Genomic DNA, 24,341 nt, shown 5'->3' with positions numbered 1-24,341 from the left:
CATGGTTCTCACTCATCTTCTGAGTGTACACTGATTGTGCACCTGTTTGCACCAGAGCCAAAGAAATCTACAGAGACCTTTGACCTCCTGCACTCCAGCGCCCTCACCTGAGCAACCCTGTGTACAACACATGCTTTTTCTTTTTTTTTAGCAATATTTGGCTAACCTGGAATGGTCTTTTAGCTAACTTTTAAGCTAATATTTGGCTAAGTGTCTCTTTACATGGCTTTGGTTATGGTCTCCCCATAGCTATCATTCTTTTAGCTAACATTCAACACTTTTTTTCTGTCTTTTAGCAAAGTTTTAGCTACATTTGAAAGGCTTCATTCATTTTAGCTAACTACATTTAGCTAACCATCACAGACTCCAGTGGCAAAAGCTTGAAACGTCACAGTTCTTAAAGCAAAGCTACGACAGAGAGAAGTTTGTTTTTATTCACAAGCCTTTATTTTAATGGAAAAAACACACATTATTATATATTCTATGATTTCACTTCACTGTTGTTAGAAAGTTTTCTAACCTGAAAGTGAACTTTGTAAATCGCTCACTCTTCCACACCAAACTGCCTCGTGTGGTCACTTTATGTCACTGAGGTAAATCTAAATAAAAGCATTGTGAACATTGGATTCACAGAATAACACACTTAGTGATGGAGACAGCAGTGGATCATCAACTCCTGTTAAACTCCTTTTATGATGTAAAAATGGACTTTTGGTCCATACAGAAAATTTGTGTGAAATCTCTTTTTTCAGAGTGGTTCCCACTGTAGGGGGCGCTCACTGTGCAGGCGGTGCTGACTTCGTGTCAACTACACAATCCCTTAAATCTCACCACTTCCAGTGTTTCATCTCCAAGCAGTAACTGAACAAATACATGGGCTTTCTTACAACAAAAACCTGAGCACTACACCTTTAATTTCACCACAGATACATTTAAATATTATTTATGGGAATAAATGATTCAAATGTAAAAGTAAATAGACGACCGACTTTTGGTTTGTCTGCTTCCTCGATGTCGACACAGACTCTTTTATGTGGTGTGATTTATCTAAAATCGCAGCTTCTTAAATGAATGTGTGCATTTCCTGAAAATACCTTCAACTATAGCTTTCCTGTTCTTTGTTATCCTTTTTTGGTCGCCAGCTCCAATAGTTGGAATGCCGAGTCAGCATTTCCCAACTATCATTTTTTTTCCTGTTAAGCTTCTTCTTAAACTTCTTCTTGTTTTTCGGCCTCCAACTTTTTCCACAGTTCAGATCAAAGGCAGCTGAGAGTGCCATTCGTTTTCAATAGAAAACGAGCCAAATGCTATTAAATATGAATTTATTCAGAATCGCAGATACAGAAAATGATGATTCGGCATTCCCTAACTATAAGAGAGAAAAAAAAGGTAGCTGGGAATTACTGACTCAACATTTCCAGCTAATGCTGCGTTCCATTCACACCGGAGGTCGGACCTAGGAGTGACTTCACCTCTGACATGACTGTGTTTTTGAAAAGTCGGACCACACACACGCGTCACCTCAGTCCTGATAGCGCACCTCCGCTCTCAGTTCCTTGGCGATGTAGCCGAGCAGCGCGGCGGTCACCTGCTGCTGGAGCGTGGCGTTGCCCATCACGAGGGCGATGAGCTGGGCAGCGTCGGTCCAGTCCAGGTTTCCCAACACGCCCACAATGTCGTTGTAGAGCTTCTGTTTCTGGTTGGGCGGCAGCTCCATCAGGATCTCCGGCAGAGGTCGGAACTGACCGCTGGTCAGCCAGCTGCCCAGGAGGCCGCCCACTGCGCCACCTGGTGGAGACACGATGGAGTCAATCAAAGTGAAGCTAACTTCGGTTAGAAGAAGAAACCCTAACCCCAAAGTATATTTACAGGAAGTAGCTGCACATCAAACACACGTGGAACAAATCGAGTTTCCAGTACAGATCAGGTAGCGACCGCGACCTCGACCTTTGGGCCAGTTGTGATGTCAGAGGTCACACCATCTATATATAGTAGATCGCCGTCTTACCAACAGCGATTCCCGCTGGTCCACCGAGCATCCCGCCGACGAAGGCGCCTCCTCCTGCCACCATCGCTCCTTTGGTGGAGTTTTTCACCGCAACCTTGATCTGGTCGTGCGCCGATATTTCACAGCACAGACGCATGATATCGTTCATCTGTGGAGCCATGACGGACGACAGGGAGGTGGACAATCGGCTCTACTGCTCCGTCGTCCCTGCAAAAACAAGAGAGAACAGCTTTATGAGCTTAAGTTTGACCTCCAGAAATTAAATGAGGTAGTGTTAGAAGACAGAAGTAAAAACAGGTATATGATTACTGCTTTATTAGACTGTGAGACTGACTTTTGCAACAGGAGAGTGAAGTTTGTACATCACTCACTCTCCCACACCAAATCCCATAGAGAAAATCAGAGATTTTAGCTCATGGAGGCCAGAAATGTCCGTCTAATGACAAAAAGCATACTGCAAAAATATTACAGACTTGAGATGAACTTCTAAGGCATAAAAGTGCATGAAGATGCCAATGGAAACGATGAATGTTAAAGTAATGATGCAAAAGTTCACTTCCTGTTGTCTACAGTCTGAAAGATAAAGTGTAACATTTTTAACACTGATCTGTGTTCATATTTATGCAAGACTAAAACTGAACTTTTATCTGTATGTTCTTAGCTTTTCATTTTTATTTTATCATTAATCTTTAACACATTTGATCAATTCTGGGTTTGAGTAAATAAATAAAAATAATAATATTTAATGACTTGTATTTTCGTGTCCCTGAACTTAAAACACACTTGATCAATTATGGATTCAACTCTCCTTTTTATTCATTTCATTTATTATTATTTTTTAAATGATGCAACGTGTTAACTTTGTAGAGGCCGAATGTCACAGAACGAGACTGCTGTCAATTCATAAAATACAAAACGTCAAATTGTGCGCGTTTTATACGCATATTTTGAAACTCTTATTATTATCAGGCGGTTTCATAATGGAGTTTCGTGAGCTCACGTAATAAACCCAGTTAAACTGACTGTACGACATATGACACTGCACATAATTCTATGGTGTAACTTTAGACAAAAACAAGAGACAAAGAAACTCGTCAACGATGATGTAATTGAATGTCAAAGCAGTTCAAAGTTGTTTCGATTCAGGTAAACAGCAACAGTCACGTTTCCGTATCATTCTGACGGAATTCCACGAAAAACGTGTGATTTCTTACCTTTAATTCTGTGAGGAGTTAGACAATGGGTACTTTTCCCTCTCCGCATGAATTCGGCTTTACTTGAATTCACTTTAAATTACTTTTCTAACCAGAATACTTGACTTGTCTGACTGTCGTGCTCATGCTTCACTACCTGTCTTGTTTTTGACAACGTGCTGTTGTTACTTTACTGCCACATGTCGGACTGGAGTGTAACTGCATGTATAAATAAAGTTGTAGTTTTCATAAAGATGCGAGTGTAATGCTCATGCACATACTGTATGTTTGTTTTTATGTACCTTTTGTTTTTTCAACATGTTAACCAAACAATGAGAGATATACATAACACATAATAACACACATACAAAAAACACCAGTTTGATTAAGTCTAAGAAAAGTGCAGGAAAAGATCCTTCCCCTCAATTAACGTGTTTAAAAGTTAAATAAAACTAAATACAGAATGTATATTAACTCTCTATAACACTTTACATAAATGAAAGTATATATGTAGCATTATTATTTATATTAAATATATATATATACATAATGTTTGTATACATATACAGCCGACAACAAAACAACCAACAAGTTGTAATGTTTACACGGTTAAATACAAAAATATGACGTATTTATAATATAAAATATATAAATGTACACACAAGATAAGTTTGTCCATAATCTATTTGTATGAAAACATGTTTTTACAGCTTTCCTGTTTCACAAAGAACAAAATGTTTCTTGTCATGTTACATGTTATTCGTCCGCCTGCGTCACATGTGACGCCGTGTGTGATTGGCTAAGAGCTGATGTGACGCAGCGCCTCGGGGGGCGGGGATTCGTATGCGGTGACGTGGGGGGGGAGGAGCTTCGCAAGACAAACAACTTTGAGATCAAAACAATCTCAGCAGCGACAACAAGAGAAGCAGCAGCGGTTTTTTAAACAACGAGACATTTTGTGGGATTTCTGCACAAAAACACCGAATTCAGCCGAACCGGAGTCGAACACACACGAACTTTAGTCCAGCGGGTGAGTTTTATTCCGCCTCGTCGTCACAGCAGACGTCTTTTGTTCTCCTGTGTCTCTGAAATGTCTCTGCAATGTCTCTGCAGCGTCAAACACTGGATTTAAAAAAAATCTTGTTTTTTCCAATTAAAATGTCTCCTATCCTCGATGTTTGTGACATGGAAGTGACATTAGAGACGTTTATAAGAGTTTAAATCCGTCCATTTATCAAAAACAACATTGTGAATCGCGATTTTATTGACCAGAAAATATTCATTACTTGAAGTTGGTAGTTTTAGTACCGTCTCTTTGATAAAATACAACCGATAATGTCCTGTATTTGTCTTCAAAATGCAAAACGGGCGGGGCCACGGGCTGGGGCGGGGATTCACGCTGTCAAACATCTCAAAACCGATTAAAAATCGGGCGTATTTTTAACAACGTTCAGTAAAAGCTCCGCCCCAGATTTTATTTTCTTACCTTACGTAACCTTACGCAACCTGACAGTTAAACATGTTACATAATTAATAATATTGTTCTACATTTATTATTTTGTAACTTGCGGTATCACATGTCACGCGAATGTGTGTAACATTTAGCTTATTTTTATTGTGTTTTTTTTAACAACAGTTGTAATTTTTTTGCACATGTTTTTGTGACATTAGTATTTTTTTTTAAATGTTTTTTGGTTACCGTTAAATTTTTTACATTTTACAATCACTGTCATGTTAGCAGTTATTTAAATCAAGATAACTAAAGATAAAGAAACTCAATATTAAACCTTATACTGTCTACAGTAGTACAGAAATATGATCTCCTAATATTAAAAATATTTTAATAGTATGTTAATGTAACATTAAAGGTATATTTTAGGTTTGTTGACATGTAAAACTTAGTATCAATTATTCCAGAAAGTTCAGAATGATATTCAAGATGTAAGTCATTTCCTGCCAATGGCGCCCCCTTGAAGGTGTAGAGATACAAACACCCCTCCCCCTTCCCCCCCAGCCCCCGCCCCCTGTCAGCTGTTGACACTTGACACCAGCTCTGTATCAGACAACAGTTTCCATGACACCAGCACAGAAACCTGAGCTGTGACATGACGGTCAGGACGAGGACATTGTGACACAAGAGGCTGAAATTAGACTGATAATTCTCACATATGGGATTATGTAATCTGTGAGTTTTACCCCATAATCCAACATTTCTGCAGGGTTATTTTAGGATTATTATTATTTTTGTAGTGTAGTTGTATGAGCCACCTAATATAGGGTTCACTTAGTAAAGTCAAGTTTTTTGAAGGAGTTTGTTGTATGTTTACTTTTTTTCAGATCTTTTGCTCTTTGAAGGAAGTAAATTTGACATTGAAATTTTATTCAGGATATTTAAACCCGACTTCCTCTGTTGTGGGAATGAGACATGAATCAAACAACACATTTATCTCTGGGAATGAGTAGCTGAAGTGGCCCTTTAAGAATATGTTCACTGCTTTTTCTCACTGTTAAACACAACTTTTTAAAAACCAAAACTCCATAGAGAAAATCAGCGTTTTTAGCTCACATGAACACAGGGGCTGCTGGTCGACTGCTGCCTCGTGTGGCCACTTTGTGTCACCGACGTTAATCTGAACGCAGGGATTATGAATGCCGAGGTCACAACAATGACAGGTTTAAACTTACTGACATATTTTCTCTATGGAGTTTGTGAAGCGATGCTAACTTTGAGTTTCCTGTTGGGAAAAGTCCGTCCAACAGTGAGATGAAGCAGTGAAGGCATTCTCCAGGCATCGGAGACTCAAGCTGGGGTAGATTTGATCGGGTTTTCACAGAGAGGGTTTCTCTGATACAGGGGAACAAAGATGATCGGGAAGATACTCTCTCGGCTGCTGGGGGGCGCTGGCGAGGACCTGGAGGAGGCGGCCGACACGATTGAGGAGCTGATGGAGTTTGAGGAGGGAGGATGGGTCGTAATTAATCTCCCAGGTGAGACTCGTAAACCTTCTGTGCTCAGATTAGACTGATGATGATGATGAGGAGGAGGGTGATAATGATGATGATGGTGTCTCACTAGCAGAGCACGCGCCGCTGCCGGCCTCTGAGGTGGATCCTCTGGAGAACCTGCTCATCGAGCACCCGAGCATGTCCGTCTACCAGATTAGACGCAGGATGAGCGGTCAGGGGGAGGAAGAGGAGGAGCAAGGATCTGATGAGGATGAAGAGGACACTGCCAGGTGATTTTGCATTTTGCAGCATGTGTGACTTTTAATCCCATCCCAAACGTCTTAACGTTTCCAGAAGATTCAAAACATCCACATTTGCAGGATAATATCATCGTCCACCTGATACTCAACCTTCTCACACTCTGACATTTGTCCCGTGTCCGTCCAGGCCCGTCGCGGTGAGGCAGCGCGTGTCCTGGCGTCTGGCGGCGTGGGGGATCCCTCTGCCCTGCGACGTCCAGCTGCTGTCGGTGCAGAGAGCCAGGAGCCAGGCCGAGCGCAGGAAGCTGAGCCGCGGCGCCCTCCACAGGCAGAACCTCGCCAAGCTGCGGGTCTCTCCCGCGGAGAAGCGCTACGGCTTCTTCAAGCGGCCCTGCCAACGCCTCTACAACTACTGACGGGGAGGAAGGAAACCTGCCTGCGTGTGTGTCACAGTTTACTGAGCCTCTGGAACACGTGTTTTTATTTGAAAGTCATCGTTCAGGTTGTTTCAAGTGTGTTTGTATGAGGCACTGACACAGAGCTGTGCGGGGAGAGTGTGGTGACAACACGGCCGCCGGAAAGTGTCACATCAGAAAATCAATGTCACTTTAAGTCTCCTGACAGCAACTGTAACCACACACGCTCCTGTGCATTATCGACGAGGTCATGTGACTTTTCTGGATTGATCGGGTCACGTGACGATGATGTTATTGATCCAAATAAGATGGTGAATTATGGCACATTTTGATTGTCATATTGTGTGTTTTTGTATGACGTGCCTTTGCTTTAGACCATATCAGTGTCTTATTATTATTATTATTACATGTGAATTATTATTTACTCTGAATTGTTTGTACTATACTTTTTTCTCTCTCCTCCAATTTTATGCAAACATGTTTTATTTTAGCCTCACGTGTGTAAATACAGTTAAAATATGTTGTTTTTCTATTTTTGTGTATTTATAAAATGTACAAAAAAAAAGGTTTAAAATAAATTTTGTTTTCTTAACGCGGCGGCTGCGCGTGATTATTGTTGTTCTTCACGTTAAATTAACAGACGTTGACATTTATGGCCATAAAATCAATTATTAATTTGACTTGGATTCAGAATCTGGTTTCTGAACTTAACTATTAATGTATTGAAGAGCTTTTAAAGGGATAGTTCTTGTACTTTTATTCAGAGTGGTTGTATGTTTTACTAAAACAATGTCAGAGCTGGATCTATGATATCTTAACAACACGTTCACGTCTTTATCTCAATGTTAGACGGAGTTTTCCAACAGGAAACTGAAGTTTGTAAACCACTCACTCTCCCACACCAAACCCCATAGAGAAAATCAGCGATTTTAGCTCCCAGGGACACAGGAGCTGCTGGTCGACCGCTGCCTCGTGTGGTCACTTTGTGTCACTGAGGTAAATCTGATCAAATGATTTCGTATGCCGAATCCACAAAATAACATATTTAAACTTACTGAAGAAGGCAGCAGTGGATCAACAACTCCCGTCTCCCTGTGAGCTAAAAATGCTGATTTACTGCGGGTGCGGGAGAGCAAAGTTCACTAACTTCAGTTTCTATTTGAGAAAAGGCTGCGTAACATGGGATAATGCAGCAGAAAACATATTCTTAAGAAACTTTAGACGTAACCTGACATAGATATTATTACGTTTATTGCCTTTTATTCAGTGGCTAAAATCCGTTTTTTCCAAGTCAAAACAATGGAATTGTTCTTGAAGACACTTTCCTTTCATTCTCTAAGTTCACGCATCTTTCCCATGAACCTCTTCACCCTCTCCGGGTCGACCGCGTTGGCCCAGTGTCCGCCCTCCTTGAAATGAGATCCGATGATCATTCCATTTGCGTTGAGGTAGCGCTCCATGTTGTCGTAGGTCACTCCAGAGCCAATCAGCACGGGGATTCTCACAGACTGGGAAACGTCTACAAAAGCAAAGAAACAGCAAAACATGTTTTTTTAAAGCTGGAAAAGACACTTTTTTCTGCCCCCATGACATTAAAATAAAGAGAAACAGCTTTTTGTCACTTTTGGTCAACGTCAAACAACCTTTTTCAATAAGAAACTGGACGTTTGTGTCTCTTTGTAAACCACTCCCTCTCCCACACCAAATCCCATTCAGAAAATCAACAATTTAACACAATCACAGCACACACGAGTTGTTGATTCACTGCTACCACCATCGCTTACTTCCAGTGTGTTATTTTATTATTTTGCACCTTTCGGTTTTTGAAATCCTTTGTTCAGATAAATTCAGTGGCACAAACTGACCACACGAGGCAGCAGTCGACCAGCAGCTCCCATGTCCCTGTGAGCTAAACTTGCCTATTTTCTCAATGGAGTTTGGTGTGAGGGAGTGAGTCGTTTACTTCAGTTTGCTGCTGAAAAAAGTGCCGTTTAACGTTAAGATAAAGCAGTGAACGTGATTTTAGGATATGGCACAGTCAAGCTGGTGTGGATTTTATTCTTTTGATACTTAAGTACTTTATTTTATACAGGACTGGCGTCTGTCTGTTGTGTCTGTGCTGATCCTTGGACACAGAGGAGGTCGACATCCACGCTGGTGTGTGAGCTCTGACCAGCAGCTGCATGTACAGTGTGTGTGTGTGTGTGTGTTTACTGCCCTGTCGTGTCGGTCGTTTCTTAAAATAACAGCGGCGGTGTTGCTCTGTGAGGCTCCAGATTAAATTCAGACTGTCACTCACTCAAACCACAGTGAAGGATTTTAATTATTATTACATTACAAGTCAAAATCCTTCATTTTTCTTAGTTTGTAGCAGGAAAATGAGGTCAAGTATTAAAAATGCAGACATACTCTACAATTTATCCCCTGTTTTTGTATTATTAGACCATACTATTAGGGCCCCGAGCATGAATGCCAAGAGCCGAAATGGAACCTATTGTTTATCTTCAGATTATTGTTATTATTATTCTATTGCTTTGAGGTTATTTTCAACGTGGGGTTAGATGCTGTCATAGGATCTCAGACCGGTGCATTGCACCTGGCCTCAATAGCGCCTCCTGAATGTGAAACATGAACGCTTCAACTCAACAGGAAGTCAGCCTTTTTGAATCTGGCGCCCATTTGGTCACTTCGCATGCTTCGTAAATGAGCTACTTGATGATGAGCTGCTCAATTTGTACTAGTTTTTATTATTCAAGTTAAAAGTTCAGATATTTTTAAGTGTATTTTAACAATATATGTGTCACTTTATTTCACAAAAAAAGGTGTAATAAAATGTAAATGATTGGGAAAATGAGAAAGAAGATTAGATAGAAGACCAATTATCAGTGCGCCCTCTGCTGGACAAACTTGGCACCGACTTAAAATGCATCTAATAAAAACGATATTAAAAATGATCACTGATAACTGCAGTGACTCAGTGTCAGTGGTGGAAACATCAGTTGTAAACTGTGAATTCTTGTATTTTTACGTCACGAACACGAGCCGCGTGTCCGTGTTTTCGTACCTCTGAGTTCACGAGTGTCGGCCTCCGCTCCGGTGGCCGCTCCTGTGACGATGACTCCGTCAGAGAGGAAGAACTCTGCAGCACGCGACGTCTCCTCGATGCTGACGTCTGACGTCAGAGCGTGAGCGCTGAGGATGGACAACACGCGCGTTCATGTCAATAAACCATCAGAACTCAGGTGTCTCCAGGGTGACAGTCGTCCCTCTGTTACCATGGCGACCACACCTGTGCTTCTTCTTGACGTCGGTGAAGATCTGCACGTGCTCGGCGCCGACCCGCCTGCGGTACCTGAGCAGGTCTCCAGCACAGGCTTCGCTCAGCAGACCTTCATCAGCCACGTGAGAGAACACGAAACCCTCGGCTCTGATGAAATCCAGACCTGAGACCACAAACCAACACAGGGATCGGGATCAGGATGTAAAAAAAAATAAGAAGAAATTCACATTTTCTCACTGAAGCACAAACACACAGCAGCTCATTCCACTGATTAACACCCTTTAAATAAAACATAATGCTGCTTATACTTCTTTAAAACCACTCACTCTCCCACACCAAACTCCATGGAAAAAAACCAGGAGCTGCTGGTCTACTGCTCCCTCTAGTGGTCACTTTGTGTCACTGACATAAATCTGAATGAAGGACTTCTAATGCAAAAAAGTAACACAAAAACACATGTGAACTTCCTGATGGAGGCAGCAGTGGAATAACAAAATAAACTAGTTTCCTGTTTGCTGCTCTAACAGCGTTTGGCTCCAGATGATGATCACATGACCTCATCAGGACAGTAAAGTGGGTGTAACCTGAGGCCAGAGCGACAGCGAGCGCCTGCTGGTTGGCAGAGGACAGGATCTGGACGCCGAGCGGCAGCAGAGGACAGACGCCCCTCACCGCGGTGGACACGGCGGTCATGCACGCGCACACCTCAGGTCCCACGGAGAAGGAGTACGGGAGGTCGTGCATGTTCTCCACGATCACGCCGTCCTGAAAGAAACACACGTGTGGGGTCAAAAGGTCACTTCACGTCACGCGTGGAAGGAGAAGTTCACGCAAAAAAAAAAAACAACTCACGATCCCCGCGTCGCGATAGATCGACGCCTCTCTACAGGCGTCTTCGACAATCTGAGACACTTTCATACGATGAAGAGGCGTTCCTGAAACAAACAAGTCTTATTTATTTAAACAAATTCTCTCATTATACCTTTTAAATTTATTTAAAGCTGTAAATTCATAATTGGTAAATGTATCATTATCAAAAGTATAATCCCTATAAATACAAAAGGATGATCATACAATCCATCTATACATCTAATTATCTACATGTTTTAGAATTTTAATAAAGATCAATACATTTTTTACGCTTCAAACATTTATTTCACTATTTATGGTCATAAAATAATCTCATGGTACAGATATTAAGTCTTTCTTTAAGTGCCTTCATCAGTCATATCTTATTTTCACTTAAACTGCATTAAAACATTGTTCTACTGTAAATGTTGAGGTGAAATTACCTGGCAAGGCTTTGACGTGAATCATTCCGATCACCACGGATTTCAAACGACCAAACAACTGCACAAACTTCATCTTCCCGCTTGTGTGGAGTGACGACCGCGGACAGAGAGCAAAACTGTGTGTTTTTCATTTTAAACTGAAGATCACATGACTGGTCAAAGGTCAAAGGTTGGTCCTGTCTCTCAAACAAACTCCATTTTCCCCTCCAAAAGAAAGGTAAGATTTATTGACTTCTTAAATTTGACAAATAACAAATCACTTTCAAGTTTATTTTCTTTATAAATAAATCAATGTGGAATCTTGTAATTGAATATTTTTCCTTACAACACAAACTTTGAGTTTCCTTGTTAGAAACTGTGATATAAAGCTGTGAACATGACTGAAGGTAGATTTTCCTTGTCTAGCCATGTTTTTAGCCTTTGTGCCAATTTATTTTGTCTTTAATGTATATTGTGAACTTAATGTTTCTTTACAAGTTGTTCTTGGTGGGAAATTAGATTTCTCTGTATGAGAATCTTTTATTTCTACTCCTGAATCTATATTCATGTTTCTTCATCTTTAAATTGCCACTTAGAATTACACTTAAATAAATAAAACAAATAAAATACAATCTTCAGAAACGTAGTGAAAATATGTAGCAGCATTTTATTTTGAAAAGTCTAATAGAAATCTAACATTTTGGTGGGGGGGGGGGGCAAACTGCAGGTAAACTGGGATTAAAAACAACAGAAAAGTTAAATACAATCATGAGCTTCTGAAGCCTGGCGTCGTCACTCGTCCATTCACGTAGCCAAGCTACTGGTCCCAAAGTAAAACACGGCCAAACATGTGTTGTTCAATAAAAAACAAAAAAAAATAAACATAAGAGCAGCGCCCCATTTGATATTTATATATATTTATGTAAAAAAAAAAGAAAAAGATAAAACGCACTCACACACTCTCACATTCACACTGTGTCCCCTGTTCCAATATGCAAAGCCCTCGTTATAGCAGCACAGAGCCAAACATGGCCCTAAGAAGAGTTCCTGGGCAAATGAGGCCAATAAGAGAATTAAAAAAAACACACTCACACACACACACACACACACTAATGTCAAAGAAAATTTGGCCTCGTCATAGAAAACAAACCTGAAGACCATTAAAAGTAGATGTGACTGGAAGGAGACGAGAGATAATTCAGCTTCAGAGCTGTGAGCGCCCCCTGCTGACCGTCAACATCTCATCTCACTCCTCCAAAAGAAAAAAACTCAGACTTTGTTCACCGGTGACTCTGCCAAACCAAAGTCCACAGAGAAAATCAGCGATTTTAGCTCGCAGTGACACAGGAGCTGCACGTCCTCTGCTGCCCCCCTGTGGTGAGATCGTGTCACTGAGGTAAATCTGAAGAAAGGATTTCAAACACCGAAGCCGCAAAATAACGCGCGTAAACTTCCCGATGGAAGCGGACGTGGACCGACAACTCCTGTGCGCCGCGATGTTAAATCGACAGTTTTCTCTATGGGATTTGGCGCTGGAGAGCGAGCGGTTCACAAAGTGACAAACTCGGTGTTTTCACGCACGTCAGGCCGGTTCCTCGCCACAGGGGGGCGCTCACAGCACCGCTTCTGTCAGTGTCTCACACAACCACACTTGAACGATCTCTTTAATGCAAGCAGCCGCCGCCGTCGTCGTCGTCGTGTCTGAACGGGCTCGTCAAAAAAACATGTGTTCACTGATTGTCGCTGCATCAGTGTGTTTAAGCCCCGCCCCCCTCATTTAAAAAAAACAAACAAAAAACACCTGGATCCAGGTCGTCGGCATCGCTTTGTTCCTCCACCGTATTAAAAAAATTAAACAAAAAACAAAGTCACAGCTCTGGTGTTCAAATCTAATCCGGGTTTCTGGCGTCTCTCAGTGGTCGTCTCGCCGCTCCGGAGACGGTTGCCGTGGAGACGCCGCCGTCTGCATCCTGGGCAGGACTTTGGGCAATGGGGCGCCGGCCAGCTCCTCGCTCTTCTCGATGCTCAGGGGCGGAGTCAGCACGCCTGACGGCACCGCACAGCTGCTGTGTCGCTCAAGCTCCGCCTCCTGGTACGAGGACGCCTTCTCCTGCACAAAACACACAGGGATTAATAAATCAATAAATACTGACTTTATATCATTATTTCACTTGTCGTAATAACGTTTTAATAAAGTTTCACACGTTAACTTTCCATCCAAAAATAAATGGATTACTGATTTAAAAGTCAACTATTTTGTTCTTTGAAATCACACGTTTGACTGATTTACTTTTCTTTTTTTTTTAAATGATTAAAAACAAGTTTCCTTTGACTTTTCAGCTTCTTCAATGTGAATATTTTCTGTTTCCTTTGCTCCATTTGACAAAGAAATCATTAAAACTGAATCGTTTCTGGAGACAGATTAAATAATTGACAGATTAATCAAATTATGAAAACATTCGCTTCAGCTCTAAACATAAAAGTACTATGACATTTAATTGCTTATCGTTTAACTTATGAATAAATAAAAATAACCCTAACCCTTTTAATTAAAGACTCTTTCACTTTTCGTCATGTAATCTGTGCCAATAACACTTTATTATTATTATTATTACAGTGTTATACACAGAACATAAGCTCCTACTTTTGTGTTATGACTTTAATTTAATTAAATAAGACAGAATGATCAAATAAAACGATAAAACTAATTCAATCTCTGAATTTAAATGACAAAACATGAAGTTAATAAAAGATATATAAAAGATTCTGTTTACTCTCTGACTTCCTGTCACTTACCATCCATGACAGGTAGGGGGCGTGCACCTGGATGTTGTGCATGTCGTCCGCGGGGATCCCCGCGAACGTCTTCATCGGCAGACCGCCGATCTCCCTCAGCGCCATGGCGAACGGCACCATCCACCGCACGCACTCCTCCAACTCCGCCCTCTTCAGAGCTGCAGAGACAGACGGACAGACAGACAGACAGGCGTGTCAGGACAGGAAGACAAACGCAAACACTCATTATTATGGTCTGTCCAGTTTGTGGCGTCTCCCTTTTTACCTGACACATTTTCCACCAGCTCCAGAGAAGAGAAGTGGAACAGAGCGGCGGCGGCGAGGACGCCGTTGGAGAACTCCAGCGACCGCACGTCCAACATGCACAGATCCAACAACTGGAAATAAGACACGTCGTCGCCGTCATTCACATGGACACAAATGTAGCCGCTCCACATCAAACAAACTGTTTGCAAATAGAACTACATTCTCGCGCTGCAGCGATTCATCCATGAACACAACAGTTGACAGTTTCACTGAATTGTTTCTTTGAAATCATTTAAACTGATTATTAAACATTATTTGGACGATTGGGAAACACTGACGGACATTTTATGAACCAAACTACGAGCCCCTTTCCCAACTATGGTCCCAGCTCGGCTCGCCACAGTTCACTTTGGTTTTCCACTCGATATAGCAGACTCCTTTGTTAAATATCGAGATTTTAGACATTTCCCTGGTAATTGTTGGAGATGAACCCACGTTTTTAAAGATTGTTCAGTCTTTTTAACTCATCTACAGTTCGTTTCGGACGTCTCTTCCCGTGAGGACGTGGCCGACAGTCTGGCGACGTCACGGATAGAGTCGCCTCAGCTCGTTTGGAACCTTGCCAGAGCAGGTACTCAGCTCGTGGAAACACAAGATTGCTGTGCCGTGCCGAGCCGAGCGGGTCAGTGGAACAGTTTCCTGAAGAGTGGATGGACTCAACCACACGTTGTCAGCTCTTATTAAATGATGTTCACACTTTGACGACCGACGGCGTGCTCCTGGTTCCTAGGACGACGTTTCAACTAGAATGTTGCGTTTCACACTCGCGGAACGTCGCAGTAAACTTTACAAACGCCCGACATGGGATTCTGAGATTCAAGAGTAAGAACACCCAATTTTTTATCCGCCTACATCTTCACCTTTAATATTTTTCTACATTTTTAAATTCACAAATGTTGAAATGTGCGGTTTATTCTCTTTTAACTTTAACTCTGTAACGCAGTAAATTCCCCTCTTTGTGGATCTACAGTAAATAAACCAGACAAACAAAGACAACAACTTACCTCAGCGATCTGAGTGAACGTGGCCTGTGGGTATCTGGGGATGAGCAGGTCGTCCGTCTCCTTCAGATAAGCCACCTGCATGTAAACGTTGAGCCAGGAGACGGGCGTCTGTGGACTGAGACTCCACTGCAGCTCCTGTGACACAAATAGAAATCAATCAGACAAATCATCACAAATTCACTCTCGAGTAACTCGTGCTTTTCCTCCGTCTATTTCACGGCTGCAACTTGATTTATTTTCACCATTAAAATCATATTTTCTGTGGATGAAACGTCTGGGAACGGTGACGTTCTCACGTGTGTCGTCTTGTCACAACTAAGATAATTCAGTTTTTAATTCACTTTTGTGTTTTTGGAGCAAAGAAACCAGAAAATATTCACATTCAAGAAGCTGGAAACTCAGAGAACTTGTTTAAATGATTAAAATACACGCTGGATAAAAATGTTTGGTTGTTAGTATCTTTATATATTGTACTTTTTTGGTAACACATGTTTATTATTTCTCATCTTTACTGTCTTTGCTGCTGTAACAATGTATAATTTCCCACTGTGGGACAAATAAAAGACTATCTTATGTTATTTACTGATCAATTTATTGCAAAAAAAAAAAAGTACTTTTCCATCCTCGTCTCCTCGTCACCAACGAGTCCCAATCATCATTGAATCATATTGAGTTTGATGAAAGTGTTTACCTTCATAATGATGATTTCCATGCTGAGAATCTCGTCTTCAGTGCAGGCTTCATCAGTAACGTAGGCAAACTGATGGACTTTGGGAGGATACATTTCCTGAAAGAAGCCAAAACATACAGAAGCTTTAAAAACAACCAATCACAGCAAGCTATGGTCTGTACGATGGAGAAGTGAATGTTTCTTAAGTATTTAAGTTTTAATTGTATTTGGTGTCAGTAATCAAGACCTTAAATCCAGGGTCTAGAGTAGAGCTAGAACGGTATAAATTTGAAAAGGCTCCATTGGACGAAATTTAAGTGGGGACTTCCTGGAAGAGTTCCTGAAAATGTTCATTAAACCGGAGTCCGGTCTCCGGGTTTTGCCGCTGTCTCACCTCCACTTTCGCAGCGATGAAGAGACACGTGATGCCGATGAGCTGCAGCGTGGACTTGAAGACGTTTCTCTGTGTGGCCATGAAGCGGTCAAAGTAGTCCTGAGCCAGGTGATACGTCTCTCTGTGCAGTTTGTACACTTCACACACCTGAAACACAACACAACACAACACAACCTCATTAACCACCATCACAACTGCAACTGACGATTCCTTTCATAATCGGGTAATCTGTCGATTATTTCCCCGATTGATCATTTGGTCCATAAAATATCAGAAAACCTTAAAAAATGTTGATTGGTGTTCGTTAAACCTGGAAATGACGATGTTCTCAAATGATTGACTTTCTTTGTTATCCAGAGCAAAGAAATAAAGAAAATACTCACATTTAAGAAGCTTAAACAATACAAACTTCAGGTTTGTTTCAAACCGATTAATCGACTATCAAAATAGTTGTCAAATAATTTAGTTATCAATTAGCGATTAATTGTTTCAGCTCTAACCATCGTCATCATCGTCGAGAGACTTTAATAACATGAACGACACGTGTGCAACAATAGCAGTCAAGCATTGTCCTGACTGACTGGATCAGTGTGTTACTTATTTAATATTCTTGCTTTATAAATGAAATGGAGGCTAAAGATTCTAAGATTATATAACAATAGGAATCCCTGCAGATGGTATGCACAACATCCAGTCACACGCCCCCTATCTGTCATGGCTGCTGAGTGACAAAATGGCCCCAGTTTAATCTAATCTAATCTAAAATCCAACAGGAACACAGGGAAAAAAAAAAGTTTCCATCCATGAGAATAACAGATTTAAAATATACTATAATCAACCAAATTGTGATCTTACATTCTTGAAAGTTACTATGCTCTAGTTTCTTTGCTCCTCCCTCTTTGATAGTAACCTTGCTTTTTTGTTTGGGAAACACTGATCATCTGATTATTAATTGATTAGTTGTTTGGTCCCAAAAAAATGTCAGAAAAAACGTTGATTAATTTTTCATGATTGTTTTGTTGTGTGGAGCAAAAAGAAGAAGCTGAAAAACTATTTAAATTCTTTAGAAAACAGACTGATTAATCCACTATTGAAACACTCTACTGGGACAAGGACAAACAGAACAGTGCAGTTGTGCTGCAGTCGTACATTTATTATACAGACAAAGTGCAAGAATCCTAAAAACCTAAACTATCCCTTTAAAAGCCACAACTGAGTCCATTTAAATCCACACTGAGCTGAAACAGATCTGATGAGGCGTCACATGACTTCCCAATCTCGTCCTGATCACATTTATTCGCATCACTTTACACTTTGATATGAAGAGGAACCAGATTATTATCATCATCTGATAAACTCTACTCCACTGAAAGGTGATCAATTAAGGCCTAATCAGATTTAATCTCCGTCCTTCAGAGACGAGAGAAGCTCACGAGTTATCGCAGCTCATTCTTCACCTTCAAGAGCAGCCGACGATCAGATGGGGATTTAGTCATAAGACTAAAAATAAATCTACATTTCCTGTCAACATTAACACTGGTACTGCGGCGGGTGACGCTGCTGGAGTTGCTAATACTACTGCTACCACTAGTATTACTACTACTACCACCATCACTCGTACTACTACTACTACTACTACTAGTAGTGCTGCTACTGCACCCGCTAGTACTGCTACCGCTTGTACTACAGCTAGTAGTGCTACTACTACTACTGCTACTACTACTACTACTACTACTACCACCACTAGTAGTGCTACTACTACTGCTGCTGCTAGTAGTGCTACTACTACTGCTGCTAGTAGTGCTACTACTACTACTGCTGCTAGTAGTGCTAATGCTACCGTTAGTACTGCCGCTGCTACTACTACTACTAGCGCTCCTACTACTACCACCACTAGTAGTGCTACTGCTGTTAATACTACTACTACTACTGCTGCTGCTGCTAGTAGTGCTACTGCTACCGTTAGTACTGCTTCCGCTAGTACTATGAATGCTACTACTACTAGCGCCACCTCTGTTCAGCACGGGCTGCTTCAGTCTTATCTTGGGTTTCACCACAGCTTTCAAACACCAAGGATGCAGGGAAAAATGGAGGTGCATCATTTTAACAGAACACATCCTTTACTGTTTCTGCCCACAAACAAATCAACACTTATTATTATTATTATTATTATTATTAATAACAACAATAATAATAATAATAAACAGACACATGGGACAAACCTCCATGAGCCAGTCCAGGAGAATCGCCCTCATCTTTGGCTGCAGGTGCGGATGTTTGTCCATCACGTGGACGTCTCTGGTGTAGGTCTTATCCTTGGCCAGCATGTTGCTCCACACCACGTCCTTACTGGCCCAGCTGTGATCAACCAACACAAACGGTATCAGGGATAAATGCTGTGATGACTTTTCATCCATTCTTATTAGAGTGGTTAAGATAAGATCCCTGGAAGTTGGGACATTGTTTGAAATGAGTTTGTGTTTTCACACATTTTGTTTATATGCTTCTTTTGAGGCTTGTATTTTTAATAAAAACAAAACTTTAACACCTTTTACACCTTTCAAAACATGCATCTGTTTTTTCCCCCCACCATCTCCACACACACACACACGTTTGAGTAGTTGCCAATTTTGCATGTTGACACACGAGCTACAGAGAAGAAGCATTCGTCCTCCCCAACAGGCATGTTTTGAAATGTCACCATACAAGATGCAAATTTCTTGGAAGGGAAGAGAACAATTCTTTCAGAGATTTTTCCATAATTTTTGTTTTTAACAGTCTCACAAAAGTCACAATCCTATTTAAAATGCATCACAGTTCACACACAGTTTTTCATGGTCCTTAAAAACGAGAACTTGCGAAACTCTGATGGACGAGCACAAATAGAAACATTAAAAAAAGGTGATGATGGCATTGCCCACTTCCTGACTGGGCCTTTATCAGTCACAGTCCTGCTGCCTACTGTGTATGTAACATTATGCCAACAACAGCTCTTAATACCTTCATTTTGACATTTTCCAAGAGGAAATGGAGGTTTGTCAAACTGCTCACTCTCCCACACCAAAGCCCATAGAGAAAATCAGTGATTTAAGATTTACCTCAGTGACACAGACCTGCCACACGAGGCAGCAGCTCCTGTGACCCTGTGACCTAAAAATACTGATTTTCTCTATGGAATTTGGTGTGGGAGAGTAAGTTCTCAACAAACATACTTTTAGCAGCTAAAAATCTGATTCTTTGTGCGTTGCTGGATCTCAGGCCGGTTGCCCCGTCAAAACCACCACACATCAGAATACCCGAGGAACCACTTCAGAACAGCACGAGAAAGAGCACTCACCACAGTGCAGGAAGTGGGGCGCAGTGCACGGGCGTCGCAAACACGTTGCTGAAGTTGTAGAGAGGGAAGCCGCCCGCGTTGATCAGAGTCACGGGCTGGTCCTCCTCCTGGTCGGGCGTGGGGATCCACCGGTGTGGACTTCTGCAGCCAGCACCAGGACTCCAGACCTGCTGCACGGAGAAAAGGTGAGGAAAATGTGGTGAGGATGAGACAACAGCTGTGACTTTGGACAAATCTTTTGTCTTTTGATGAGATCTGAAGGCTACATAGGTTCCTGGGACTTTCACAGCAGCAACATGGCAAACTGACCAATAACTGTTGCTAAAATTTCACACACTGTGCCTTTAAATGACACCAGAAGACAACGCCAATTCCTAAAACCAAAGCATTAAGGACATATAAACTTATTAACCAAGTGTGAAGGGTTGCATTTGATACAGAATCATTAACATGGAGGAACGGTGAGGTTTATGTTTAACAACCAGGTGTGGACAGATAATCAAACCTAGATGAGACAGAAAGAAAGAGGAGGCAGCAATAAAAGGAGAAGATGAAAACCAAGCCTACCTCACAGTCGCGCTGCTTCTTCCTCGTCATCTCTGCGACCTCCTCATCCACATCCTGTAAATACTGATCACAGAAGAAACAACAATGAATTCAGCTTTGGTGCGAAGAGTTTTCACTCTGGGTTAATTAATCAGCAAACGACAGAAGATTCCAGCACGACGCGGCTCGACTCTACTACTGACGCCAAGTGAAGGCGACCATAGGTTCTTCAACACAATTGGAAGTGAACAGTGAGGAACATTCACTTGCAATTTCAACAATAAATACAAATACATTTGAAAAACATTGTACCTTTAAGTAAAAGTTGTTTCCTTGCAAAAATGAGATTATGGAATGTCAAAAGGCAACATGAAAATGTTCAAAACCGAGGAGCTGACGTCACGCAATCCCATCATGCAACACTGAAAACCGTGATGTCGACGGACTGCTGGCCACCGAGTGCCGTCGCTGGACGAGTCACAAGCCTGACACAAAAATCAAAGTGAACTGTAGCTCAGTTAAAAAGACTTAAACTTAAAAATCCTGAAATAATAACGTTAATCTCCAACATTTAGCAATGGAAATGTGTAAAATCTCAATATTTCACAGCGGAGTCTGCACCACTGTAAAGAAAAACCGATACCAAACCGAGTAGAGTCGAGCCGTGCCGGAACAGAGCGATATTACAGACTTCTTCTACTTACAATGGCAACATCTGCCTTCCTCTTCCTCGGTCGTACGGTGTTTTCTTGGGCCGCCTCGGGAGCAACAGACTTCTGTTCTGCGTCTTCTTCCCTGTAACACCACAACATAAAAACACAGAGTGGATCTCTGGGGTCGACAGAAGGGAACCGAGGAGGCTCAAGACCAAATGGGGACGGGCAACTTTTTGTCTCCCCACGAGCTTAAAAACACAGATTTTTCTACAGAGTGATTCAATTGTTATTCTCCTGTTAGGAAAAGGACAAATTAATCGTTAAGGGAAGCTGACTTAAGATTTTAAGGTTTACTGAGCATAAACCACTTGCTTTTCCACACCAAAGTCCATTCAGTAAACCAGTTATTTTACACAGGAGTTGTTGAGTCACCGTCGCCTCATCGGTTAAGATAAGATAACCTTTATTAGTCGTACAATGTGTAAAATTACAAGTTCAGATGTGTTATTTTTATGACTCCGGTGCTTTCAGACTTGCATCTATGCCACAAACACAGCAGCAGTGGACGAGCAGCTCCTGTGAACCCTGAACGCTGAAAATGCTGATTTTCTCTTTTCTGCTTTGGTGTGGGAGGGGGGGAGTGAGTGTAGAAAACTTTAGGTTCCAGCAGGAAAATGCTGCCTGATGGGGAAGGGGAAACTTCACCTAGTACATACTGGCTCTCGGCACATGGGGGCGCTCACAGTCCACTCAGCTTATTTAGCTCAGTAGCAGCCATTTTAAATGACTAACTACTTTTGGACGTGAAGAAAATTTACTTATTTTGCATCAAATACACATTTACTTTGAAATGCTGTGCAATATCATCCTAAATATTTTTCAATGGCAACATCATTGATTATAACAAGCTATAATTTCAATTTCTAGTCACTAAACAGTTAATTTCCCCCCCAAACAGTTGGACTTTTTTCACTTGACCAGACTAGAAGTTCACTGGCCACCAGGTCATTTGAGTCTCTCTCCTGGTGTGAATTTTGCCAAATACCATGTGAAATAACAAGAATGTTGAATCAAAGGGAAAGGAGAAAATGCAGACCCCAAAATTGAGCAACAAAACTACCATCGACAATGGAGAGAAAGCACTTTAAATCACGAGATTAATTAATAATCAAGAGAATTCAGTCATTAATATGAGTGAATATTCCTGTGATTAGGCTATGTTGTTTGTCCGGCTGCGTAATTTATCGTGAAGTAACTGCAATTGCGAATATCCACAGTTAAGGACACTACATTTGATGAAATAATGCAAATCTTACTCTTCAGATTGGAAAATACTTATTATTTACAATTTTTAATAGCTCAAAATGACTCCAATATTGAACAATATCGTTACAAATAATCGCAATATATCTATAACCAATATGTATATCTATAGTTTGTCCACGCCCATTGGTCCTCTGCTGGACAAAGTGTCAAAAAACTTAATGGTTGACGTTCAGAACATTACCTCATTAAAATAACCCGTCGCTGTGGTAATGACGTAGTGTCGTGTCCTTTCCTAGCCACTTATTATTCATCCTTCACATATTTACTTGACCTTATAACGTTTTCCCATTAAGGTCAAAGACAAATGGTTAGGAAAGGACTTACAATGGGACATTTTGCCTACAAACTTTTACTGTAAGACTTATCATTAAGTGGAAAGTACACTGTAAAACTTACCATTTTCCTCGCATTATACTCTGAGGGCTCGACGTCAAGACTTCAGAGCAAACCTGTGAAAGAGACACGTTTGGTTTTAGTAAAAAACAAACTTCAATTGAGTGTTAAAGTCATAAAACAAATGAATGTAGTCTCACTCCCCAACCCCCACTCCCAACAAAGCCCAGCTCAGCCTGCAGCTGCAGCTGCTGCTGCTGGTGGCGCGGGGGGGAAAAAGGACACAGTACACGATGTTAAAAGTGGACAAAAAGTCCCACACACGGCCAAGTACACTCGGGGAAATTCAACAACCACCAACAGAAGACACTCAACTTCACCAATGTGTTGTTTTTTTAGCTGAAACGCGTTGCCATCAAAGCGCTAATGCTAACTTTTGAACAGCTGCCCTCGGCACATAATGGCCGAAACTTAGCAGCACAGCTGTGAAACCCCACAGTTTCCTGCACAAAAACAGCCACAACGCGGAGCCACGGACGACATTTAAGGCACACAACACGCACAGAAGCACGCATTAAAGCTGATAAAGTCACTCTTTTGTGACTACAAACACGGCACGTCACTGCTAGCCTGTTAGGAGTGACCCAACAAACAAACTGCACATAAAGGTCTCACCTCAAGACTGTTGTGTCCTTGAAGTTCACTCGTATCCACAAGAAGGAGAAGGAAGAAGGAGACGAAATAAAAGGTGGATGTTGTGTAAAAGTCTTTCCCGCCTGTTCGTCACAAACGGGGCCGCTCTTTGGCTCGTTTCTCTGTGGATGTGAGTGAGTGAGTGAACCTGGTTCCTCTGAGCTCTGGCGCCTTCACTTCAGTAGGAGGAGCAGCTGAGACCTTTAACCCCCTCCAACCTCCGTATTGTCCCGCTCCAAACTCCCGTCAGACGCGGCGCTAACACACTGTCACGCGCCGTGTGCGTGTGTGTATGAATCGCCTCTACATCTACGTGTATGTATCATCCGTGTGTGTGTGTGTGTGTGTATTGAGTCGCAGAGAGAGGGAAAATCAAAGTTTGTGATTTCAAACATCCACAGGCGGGAAGAGGAGGCGCGCAGTGACAGCTGGACCGGGGCAGGGGGCGGAGCTTCCACAAAACGGAAGTAGCCAGGCACCGCGTGGCTACTCTGTCAGATGTAAACAAAACCTCAGTTCCTCCCCGAGAGCTCGCGCCACTGCTACGGCTACGTATTAGCAAGGAGATGAAAAAAACAAACAGATTTTAGCCACTTCTTAAACGACTCACTCAACAAAATATACGTCACATCAACTCTTCGATACCTTAAGCACGTGATCGCCGCGTTATCTCGATGTTATGCAGCGTTTTTCCAGCTGGAAAAGGAAGTTTGTTAAGCGCGCTCTCTCCCCACGCCAAAGTCCATAGAGAAAATCCGCGTTTTTAGCTCGCGGGGAAACTGGAGCTACAGGTCTACTGCGGCCTCGTTTGGTAAGATTACGTCACGCAGGTTAATCCGAATAAAGGATTTCAAACGCCGACGTCATAGAATACCACTCTTGAGCTTAATAATGGGGACAGAAATG

At 41.7% G+C, this 24,341-nt stretch overlaps 4 protein-coding genes across 6 annotated transcripts; 1 reads left to right on the top strand and 3 right to left on the bottom strand.

Moving 5' to 3' along the window:
* Positions 1-1,308: 1,308 nt before the first annotated feature.
* Positions 1,309-3,390, bottom strand: LOC122772800 (protein C19orf12 homolog). The gene is made up of 3 exons (XM_044031089.1): positions 3,223-3,390; positions 2,009-2,215; positions 1,309-1,788 (listed from the first exon to the last, which is right to left on the bottom strand). Exons 2-3 carry the CDS (start codon positions 2,166-2,168, stop codon positions 1,523-1,525), a joined length of 426 nt encoding a protein of 141 aa, XP_043887024.1. The 5' UTR covers positions 2,169-2,215; positions 3,223-3,390; the 3' UTR covers positions 1,309-1,522.
* A 674-nt stretch (positions 3,391-4,064) lies between these two features.
* si:ch211-260e23.9 (uncharacterized protein LOC555795 homolog) lies at positions 4,065-7,379 on the top strand. Of its 2 annotated transcripts, none has more exons than XM_044029629.1 (4): positions 4,065-4,231; positions 6,056-6,189; positions 6,278-6,437; positions 6,595-7,379. In XM_044029629.1, exons 2-4 carry the CDS (start codon positions 6,066-6,068, stop codon positions 6,821-6,823), a joined length of 513 nt encoding a protein of 170 aa, XP_043885564.1. In that variant the 5' UTR covers positions 4,065-4,231; positions 6,056-6,065; the 3' UTR covers positions 6,824-7,379. The 2 variants fall into 2 exon arrangements, with proteins under 2 accessions (XP_043885564.1, XP_043885565.1); XM_044029630.1 differs by having other exon boundaries at positions 6,281-6,437; positions 6,595-7,378.
* A 678-nt stretch (positions 7,380-8,057) lies between these two features.
* zgc:162297 (uncharacterized protein LOC555865 homolog) lies at positions 8,058-12,076 on the bottom strand. Its single transcript, XM_044031235.1, has 6 exons — positions 11,396-12,076; positions 10,956-11,038; positions 10,688-10,868; positions 10,113-10,266; positions 9,888-10,015; positions 8,058-8,342 (listed from the first exon to the last, which is right to left on the bottom strand). The coding sequence occupies exons 1-6, from the start codon at positions 11,466-11,468 to the stop codon at positions 8,152-8,154; spliced, it is 810 nt and encodes a 269-aa protein (XP_043887170.1). The 5' UTR covers positions 11,469-12,076; the 3' UTR covers positions 8,058-8,151.
* Positions 12,077-12,299: 223 nt separating this feature from the next.
* Positions 12,300-23,749, bottom strand: ccne1 (cyclin E1). Of its 2 annotated transcripts, none has more exons than XM_044031233.1 (12): positions 23,418-23,749; positions 22,806-22,858; positions 21,132-21,222; positions 20,449-20,511; positions 19,882-20,051; positions 18,767-18,902; positions 16,545-16,691; positions 16,172-16,267; positions 15,481-15,615; positions 14,436-14,547; positions 14,171-14,328; positions 12,300-13,484 (listed from the first exon to the last, which is right to left on the bottom strand). In XM_044031233.1, exons 2-12 carry the CDS (start codon positions 22,817-22,819, stop codon positions 13,287-13,289), a joined length of 1,320 nt encoding a protein of 439 aa, XP_043887168.1. In that variant the 5' UTR covers positions 22,820-22,858; positions 23,418-23,749; the 3' UTR covers positions 12,300-13,286. The 2 variants fall into 2 exon arrangements, with proteins under 2 accessions (XP_043887168.1, XP_043887169.1); XM_044031234.1 differs by having other exon boundaries at positions 19,882-20,048.
* Between the last annotated feature and the right edge of the window lie 592 nt (positions 23,750-24,341).

This window comes from Solea senegalensis, linkage group LG7 (assembly GCF_019176455.1).
Source record: "Solea senegalensis isolate Sse05_10M linkage group LG7, IFAPA_SoseM_1, whole genome shotgun sequence".
NCBI lineage: Eukaryota > Metazoa > Chordata > Actinopteri > Pleuronectiformes > Soleidae > Solea > Solea senegalensis.
Note: the sequence above shows the minus strand (reverse complement) of the source record. Positions and strands in the feature narration are given on the sequence as shown.